Source organism: Miniopterus schreibersii (genome assembly GCF_964146895.1).
Source record: "Miniopterus schreibersii genome assembly, chromosome: 10".
NCBI classification, from domain to species: Eukaryota; Metazoa; Chordata; class Mammalia; order Chiroptera; family Miniopteridae; genus Miniopterus; species Miniopterus schreibersii.
Window position 1 is genome coordinate 52,344,743 of NC_138110.1, and position 8,381 is coordinate 52,353,123.

The 8,381-nt window shown below is 56.9% G+C and overlaps 1 protein-coding gene across 1 annotated transcript; it reads right to left on the bottom strand.

Annotated features, from left to right (window-relative positions):
- Nucleotides 1–831: 831 nt before the first annotated feature.
- Nucleotides 832–8,035, bottom strand: MMP9 (matrix metallopeptidase 9). The gene is made up of 13 exons (XM_081149866.1): nt 7,757–8,035; nt 7,006–7,238; nt 6,726–6,874; nt 6,269–6,397; nt 6,006–6,179; nt 5,603–5,776; nt 5,059–5,235; nt 4,802–4,960; nt 3,718–4,066; nt 3,468–3,607; nt 2,989–3,139; nt 2,796–2,899; nt 832–1,142 (listed from the first exon to the last, which is right to left on the bottom strand). The coding sequence occupies exons 1-13, from the start codon at nt 7,892–7,894 to the stop codon at nt 1,024–1,026; spliced, it is 2,196 nt and encodes a 731-aa protein (XP_081005992.1). The 5' UTR covers nt 7,895–8,035; the 3' UTR covers nt 832–1,023.
- Nucleotides 8,036–8,381: the final 346 nt, after the last annotated feature.

The following is an 8,381-nucleotide window of genomic DNA, read 5'->3' on the forward strand; positions in this document are numbered from 1 at the left end:
TGTGAACTGTCAGTTTCACTATCATCATGCATATATAGTCCATATTTTATTTACCCACCACCTTACCCCCAGGCAGTTAGGTTGTTGCCAGTACAAACAATGCTGCAATCCACATCCTCCTATGTGTTGCTGTGTGTGAGGATTAGAGAGGAGGCTTGTTTACGTTCACAGTAAATAACTCTCAGAAGACAGTCCCACTCCTACAAGAAGAAACTCCTGTTCATCCTTCCAGATTCAGCACAAGTTCAGATGTCATCTTGGCTGGGGAACATTTCCTGACTTTAAGCACAACACACAGACTCACACACACACTCATGCACACACACACAAGTGCGCGCACCCCCCCACACACATGTCTTCAGTCTAGGATAAAGGGTCACACACTGCACACTCTCCAAGTGTGATTCCACCCCTACTGGCCACAGAATCACTCTTATGACTGAGTTAGATTCTCTGGGGTAGAGCCTGGAGTCTGCACTTTAAACAAGTTCTAATGGTACTTGTATGCACCCTAAAGTTTGAGGACCACTGAGAGGTCCTTGAGGACAGAAACATAGCCCAATTCATCTCTCTATCCCCAGTGCCCAGCACAGGGCGTGGCTCCATATAGGGCCTCAATAAATGTTTGATGAATAATTGGCCATTTCCTCAGCTGTGAAACAGAAATAATCACATTATACTTTCCTAATAGGAAGAATTGAATATGCTAATATTTATGAAGTGCTTAGAACACTGCCTGGCACACAGTAAGCACTCTAGTGGTTAAATACATACATGCATACATACATACATGCTTGCATGCATGCACACATACATAAATAAATCTCAAGGTTAGAGAATCCAAGTTTATTAAACACATTCCAACAAAAAAGGAAGGTGGGACAAGGGGGCCCAGCCCACCTCCACTCATCCTTTGTCCTTTGGAACAGACCCACCAGTTTGTATCCAGCAAACCGGCTCCTTCTTCATCAAGATGGTCCCCACGGGGACCCACACTGCAGTGCTAAAGCAGGATGGGGAGCCTTAGGTCTCAGGGCACTGCAGGATATCATAGGTCACGTAGCCCACTTCATCCACCTGGTTCAGCTCATCCTGGAAGCTCATGCGCCAGTAGAAACGGTCCTGGCAGAAGTAGACTTTCTCTGCAGAGAAGAGGCAGGTACAAGAGGGGTGAGTCCAAACCTCCCACATATACATACAGAAACAAAAGCAAAATCTTTACAATCATCCCTCCTGCCCTTTCTAGATATTTTCAAGGTTTTCATATGACACTTTCATCTCCCCCACAGAGATGCTGGAGGGCGTAGACCCCAATGTCCAAAGCACTGGCACAGAGCCTGGCACACAGTAGGTGCTCAGGACAGTTCATTCAACATTCATTCATTCAACAAATCCATTCATTCATTTATTCATTCAACAAATACTTATCATGCCAAGCACCGTTAGAAGCACTGGGGGTACAACAGAGAAAAATTGCAGACATGATCTCAGTTCTTTTGGTGCTAACACTCTAGTCCAGTGATTTTCAACCAGTGTGCCACAAAAATTTTTTAAACATTCAATACCTGACTATTTAGTCAGGGGCACTGACCTATTTCCCTTAGACTGTCAAATTTTTAAAAATGACAACAACCAACACAACAATAGCCGTCCAGTATGAATAGCCCAAAATTATACTATTTTTTGTCAGATTGGCAAGAAATATATTTTTGGTGTGCCATAGAATTTTAGTAATTAGTTTATGTGTGCCCTGAGATGAAAAAGATTGAAAATCACTGCTCTAGTGGGGTAAGACATGATTAACAAGCAAACGTGTCAATAAATAAGATTGGTTTTGACAGTGGAAACAAAAGCAAGTAAGTGAATAGATAATGGGGATCAGAGAAGGCCTCTTTGGAAAGGTGGCTGTAGTGCTGAGACCTGAAGTGTGAGAGCAAGGCAGCCTGGTGACAATTTGCGGGGGGGAAACTTTCCAGGCAGAGGGAACAACTGGCACAAAGGCCCTAATCGAGGACCAACCTTGATGTGTTCAAAGAGCAGCCAGAAGCCAGTTGTGGGTGGAGTGAGCAGCGGGAATGGCAGAAGCAGTGGGAGGGGGTGAGGGGTCAGATCATGTTAGTTTCTTTGACCTTGGAGTAGGTCTGGAGTCACCCCCAAAACTATTGCATCCACTCCTAACCCCTCCCTACTCCCAGGGAATATATTAACGGTATTGGACAACCAGGATGGCTTAGGGCAGCGTGTTTGCAAAGGAGATAGTGAAAGTAAATATTTCTGTGGTAAGATCAACAGAATTTGTCAACTGATTGGATGTGAGTGGTGAAAGAGAGAAAGCAAGTAGAACTCCAGCTAGTATCCCAATTTTCCAGATGGGGAAACTGAGGCTCCGAGAGCAGCAGCGACTTGCCCAAAGACACACAGCTATGAATTGTGTCATTTATCACTATATTCCCAGTGGCAGCACAGGGCCTGGCACGTTATAGGCACCTGACAAATATTGTATAATAAAGCAATGAGCCTTTATGCAAACCAGATGACCTGTATTGTAGGGGAAAGGGCTTTCAGCAGGGGAGGCAGGAAATCTGGATCCTAGTTGTGGTTGTGCCCCTGTGTGTCCCTGTATGATCTGGGGAAGGTCCCTGCCTCAATAACTGTGCTGGGGACATTTGCCTCAATCTCCAGGGCCTTTTCCTTTCTCACACAGAATCTGACTAATCTCTAAGGCAGGGGAGCCTAGCATGGGCAAGAGGTGTCTCAGAGAGGACCCTCCCCCAAGCCCCGTCTGCAGCCATCACCTCGGTACTGGAAGATGTCGTGCGTGTTCAAGGGCACCCCGGGAAACGTCTGGTCCACAGGGCTGGCGCTCTTGGGATCGACCATCTGCGACTTCACGTCAAACCTGCGGGAGGGCGGCGGGGAGGCAGGTGCTGAGCCGCGGACGGCCGGCGGCGCCCGGGCTCCCCCTGCCGGCGCTCCCGCGGCTCTCACCTCCAGAAGCTCTGCCCGCTGAAGAGCAGCGCCTTGCCCCCGCCGCGCGGGACGGCCCCGGTGACTCGAGCCACCTCGGGGCCGAAGCCCAGCTTGTCCAGACGCCTCGGGCCCAGCACCGACGCGCCCGTGTACACCCACACTTGGCGCCCTGCAGGGGACAAGGGTCGCATGGGCCTGGAGGCAGGGAGAGGGCGCGCACTCTCCTCGAATGTCGAAAGGGAAAGCCCAGGGAGCCCCGTCGGAGCCTGCCGTGCCCGCGGTCTCCGCGCCCGCAAGCAGCCGCTCCCTACGACTGTGCCAGGGCTCGGCGGCGAGGGGACCTGAAATTTAGCCCCCGCAACATTTGCTAAATTGCATCCGCCCGGAGGGGGGCGCTTTTTCTTAAATCCGCCCAGGATGTTTTATGGATCATCCTCGGTCTCCTGGTCCTCCTAGATCAGTGAGGCGAGGAGGGAGGGAGGAAGGAGGAAACTAACCAGCAAAGAAGAAAATCTTCTTGGTGAGCGGCTCCTCGAAGGCGGAATCCAGCCTGGAGGGTAGCGCGGGCCACGTGTCCCTGATCAGGAAGGGGCCCTGCACGCGGCGCCCCTGCGCCTCAGAGAATCGCCAGTACTTCCTGGGAACGTGAAAAGGGAACCACGGGGCACTGAACATTGAACCAAAGGCCGGTGGGCGCGCAGGGGCAGGGAGGCCCCTCTCCCCTCCACACACTCCCCTGCCCCTCACCCATCCTTGAAGAAAAGCAGGTGACTCCCGATCTCTGCGATGGCGTCGAAGATGTCCACGTTGCAGACATTCTTCTCTGGATCTAAGGACTCTGTCGGGGCCAGAGACGCTGTAGGGGCTGCAGAAGGGCCAGCGGTGCGGGGACCCGTGGGGCTGGTTGAAGGGGGGCCTGTGGGGCCAGCAGTGGGGGGACCTGTGGAGCTGGCTGAAGGGGGGCCTGTGGGGCCAGCAGTGGGGCTCTCTGAGGGGCGGGCCGTGGGAGGACCGGTGGCGCAGACCGTGGGCGCAGCGGTGGGCTGAGTTTCAGGTGCAGTAGTAGGAGGCCGTGGTTCAGGTTTAGGGCGAGGGCCTAAAAAGAGACACCGGGTGAGACACCCCTATCCTGCAAACCTCTGTGCCCACGGAATATCTACTCCCCAAAGCCTATCAGCTTCCCCCCCCACACACACACTCACTCCCCTCACTTCAGACCACAGGAAAGCCTCCTCCTTTCCTACACCCGCCTTCATTCAAGTGACACTCATCCTACCCCTGGGTCAAGCCCGCTGGGCCCTGTGAACAGAAGACAGGCGGGAGTACCCCCACTCCCAGCCCCGCACATGGGAAAGAAGTGTGTTTTGAGCACTCAGACCGAGTGCCAAACAGTGCCAAAAGCTTTATAAACTCACACTTAGCTGGTGTAATCTAAAAAACAAACAAACAAACAAACAACCTATGGAGTAGATTCCAAATAATACTAATGATAAGTGATAGTAACAATAAAAATATCAAACACTGATATGGTGCTTATCACACGCCAGGCATCATTCTAACTCATTTAAACGGCTTAACAACCCACTTTACAGATGAGGACATGGGGGGGGGGGGAGTAATATATCTCAGGTCACCTAGCCGGGCAGTGGCTGGACTGCCTTTTGAACCCACTTCTGCCTCATTCTAGAGTCTGGGCTCTTTACCACCATCTCCAAGCAACGACCCCACAGCAGTTACACACACGAGACCCAGGCTCTTCCGCAGAGAGAGCGGAGGTCCCAACTCCTCCCACCCCACTCTCCCCCTCCCCCCTCCCCCCCCAAAGCCTCACCGCCATACAGATGCTGGACGCCCTTCACGTCGTCCTCATGCAGGGGGGGCTTCTCCGTGTAGCTGTACATGGGGTACATGAGCGCCTCGGGCACGGATGAGTGATCTAAGCCCAGCGCGTGGCCGAACTCGTGTGCAGCCACGAGGAACAGGCTGTAACCTGCAGGAGAAAGAGAGCCTGCGGGGTGAGCCCTGGGCTGTGCCGTCAGAAACAGCCCCCCTCACTACCCCGCCCCAGAACCTCGGAGCCCGGCCCACCTTGGTCTGGGCAGAAACCCCACTTCCGGTCGCTGTCAAAGTCCGACGTGGTGGCGCACCAGAGGCGCCCATCACTGCGGCCCTCCCTGGTGCAGGTCGAGTACTGCTTGCCCAGGAAGACGAAGGGGAAGACACACAGCTCCCCCGCCGAGTTGCCCCCGGTCACCGTGGAGTCCACTGGAGAGACCCAAGGCCTTGGGTGAGTCAGGTGGGTGGGTCCCGTAAGGAACCAGGGGCGGGCCAAAGAAGGAGCTAGAGAATCTTGGTACCATTTTTAAAACCTAGGGGGCGATGTGGGGCACCGCGGAGCCCAGGTGAAGCCCAGGCTGAGGGGAGGGGAAACCGAGGGAGGGGCGGCAGGCTGGGCTAAAAGGCCAAGCCCAGTGAAGGGGCCCGCAGCTGGAAGCCGGAGGGCAGGGCTGCGTGAGGGCGGGCGGAGCCCCGGAGGCCCCGAGGACCCGGGACCGGCGGAGAGACCAACTGCTGGGTGGAGGAGGCACGTTTTGAGGACTCATGCTGAATCTGGCAGGCGGCGCAGAGGTACCTCGGGTCGGGCAGAAGCCATAGAGCTTGTCCTGGTCGTAGCTGGCTGTGGTGGCGCACCAGCGGTAGCCGTCTGAGCGACCGTCGGTGGTGCAGGCGGAGTAGGAGCGGCCCTCGAAGGTGAATGGAAACACGCAGGGCTTGCCGTCGGAATTGCCGTACTGGGTGTAGAGTCCTGGAGAAGCCCACACAAGACCCCGAATTTACTGACCCATGGGCCACCCGTGCACTGCATCCCTCCGCTCCTTGTTTCACAGGTGAGGAAACTGAGCCCAGAGAACAAGAAAGAGCCCCGCAGACCCCGCAGCACTAGTGGCCCAGCCGGGCTTAAAGCCCAGGGTTCCGGACCTCCAGGCTGCCGGGCGCGCTCACCACCGCCACCCTCTCGGCGACCCCGAACTCACTCTCGCTGGGACAGAAGCCGAACCGACGGTCCGTGTCAAAGTCGGCCGTGGTGCTGCACCAGAGCTTGTCGTCGGAGCGGCCGTCCGTGGTGCAGGCAGAGTAGGAGCGGCCGTCGAAGGTGAAGGGGAAGTGGCAGGGAGCTCCATCGGCGTTTCCAAAGTGGGTCGGAACCACTGCAGGGGGAGGGGGACCAGGGTCAGGGCAGCTGGCGACGGCAGTGAAAAGAAAAGGGCATGGGGGCTGCGGCCGCTCAGGATCTCACCGACGCCCTTGCCCAGAGACCACAACTCTTCATCGTCGAAGTGGGCGTCTCCCTGAATGCCCGGGCCAGGAGGAAAGGCGTGTGCCAGGAGCCCGTCCTTCCCGTCGAAGGGATACCCATCTCCGTGCTCTGAAAAGGCAGATGGGGAGAAGAGCGTTGTCTGGGTGCAGGAGTGCAGATTGCGCGCTACCCATGGGGCGCCGGACTGCGCGGGGGGGGGGGGGGGGGGGGCTGAAACCCCGCCTCCGAGCGGCTACCCAAACCTGGCGGGGCCCTCCCCCCGCCCCCCCCCCCCCCCCCCCGCGCTGCGCGGGAGGAGGCGCCCTAAGGGCGAGTTGAGGCCAAGGCTGCGGGCACAGGCACGAGAACGCGGGGGCCGGGCCCCCTCTACTCTCCCCGTGGCCCTCCTCCCCCGCCCCGCTGAAGGCCCTGTCGGCTTCGCCCGCCTCGCTCTCACCTTGAACACCGAACTGGATGACTATGTCCGCCTCGGCGCCCGACACGCGCGTGAAGCTGAGCGGCGTCACCGCGCTCCAGACCGCGAAGGCCCGGGCAAAGGCGTCGTCGATCACGTCGCGGGGCAAGTCCTCCGAGTAGTTTTGGATCCTGCAGGAGGAAGGCAGGAAGACAGAAGTCAGTGGCGGCAGCCTGGGCGGCAGCTACAACCTGTCTCAGCACCGCCCCCACCCCGTGCGCAGACCCGGAGACCCGCCTCTTCCCTCCGACCCCGCGCGCACCAGTACGTGATGTTTTGGTGGTGCCACTTGAGGTCGCCCTCAAAGGTCTGGAACCTGCCCACGTCTGGGACGCCACAGCGCGGGGCACGCATGGCCTCCAGGGTGGTGCTGTCCAGCTCTCCAGTCTCGGGCAGAGACAGGCTCCTCTGGAGAAGGCGCAGCGCCCTGTTCATGGACTGTTTGTCGTCGCTCAGCTCGGCGACTTGGGTGTAGCCATAGCGGAATAGATACTCCTGTGGATGGAGGCGCAGAGACATCCCAGAGAGCTGACTCCCTTTCTCTGCTCTCCTGGGCCAGAACTCCATCCCCCGCAGAAGCTCAGGGACTAGCAACAAGGCATTGACTGTCCCCAGAACTTGGTACCCTGGACATCAGTACTTGTGCCCACCCAAGCGCCTTCTCTCCCTGTAGGCATCCTTAGTTCCTTCCCAGCCCTGGATGCTCCTGGTCATGCCTACTTCAGGGTTCCCTAGTTAACAGGATACCCCTATTAACTCCCAGCCCAAGTGCACTCCAGAACCATCCAATGCTCCCCCCACACCATGTCCCATTGCGCACCTAGAAAACCCTCATGAACCCATTTTTGACCATCGCTGCCCAGACTCTCCACAGGAAATCCCCCTCCCAGTGCCTGATCCTAGACACCTGTGTTCTCTAGACATGCCTGTTACCCCCAGTGTGGCCCAACGTATTTCCTGAGGCCCCCATGCCCTCCCTGGGATTCCAACTCTAGACCGAGGCGTTCACTTACCTCTGCCAGCTGCTTGTCGCTGAGATTTGTTCCCAGGTCTCCTGGGAAGATCACAACAGTAGGCTGGTGTGGTCTGGGGGCGGAAGAGCAACAGCCCAGCACCAGGAGAGCCAGGACCAGGGGCAGCCAGGGGCTCATGGTGATGGTAGCCGTGTCTGGCTGCAGCTGTCTTTGTGGGGGCTTTAAAGAGGCACTGTTAACTGAATCAGCGACCCCGCCCCTCCCACCAGGCGAGGCGGGGGCTGACTCAGGGGATGGTGTGTGTGTGTGTGTGTGTGTGTGTGTGTGTGTGTGTGTGTGTGTGTTGGCAGCCTCAGCACGAGAAGGAAAAGAAAGGGCTTACACCACCTCTTCCTCTCGCTGCTGCCCACAGGCCCCTTTCCTGAGTCAGGCAGGACCCCAGACCCACAGAGACCCACAGGAAACCACAGGCCCATAGGGGAAGGTTGGGTTTTGCAAACTGCACCGCTTGTGAGAACTTTATGAAAGAGAGGAAGGGAGACGAGGCTGGAGGACTCCCTGAGCCCTCCATCTGAAAGCCCCAAGTGGTCAGCCTAAGGGAAGGGGATGGGCCCTTTTTCTGAACCTGGTGATTCCCCCTTCCTGGGCAGACCCTCTCTGTGGG

What these genes read in the sequence shown, in the direction of transcription:
- MMP9 (XM_081149866.1), bottom strand. Translation starts at nt 7,894, where the DNA reads ATGAGCCCCTGGCTGCCCCTGGTCCTGGCTCTCCTGGTGCTGGGCTGT. An exon ending in GGGTTTCTGCCCAGACCAAG is followed by an intron (nt 4,961 to 5,058) that starts GTGGGCCGGGCT and finishes TTTCTCCTGCAG; the next exon opens with GTTACAGCCTGTTCCTCGTG. An exon ending in AGCGGGCAGAGCTTCTGGAG is followed by an intron (nt 2,900 to 2,988) that starts GTGAGAGCCGCG and finishes GCCCTCCCGCAG; the next exon opens with GTTTGACGTGAAGTCGCAGA.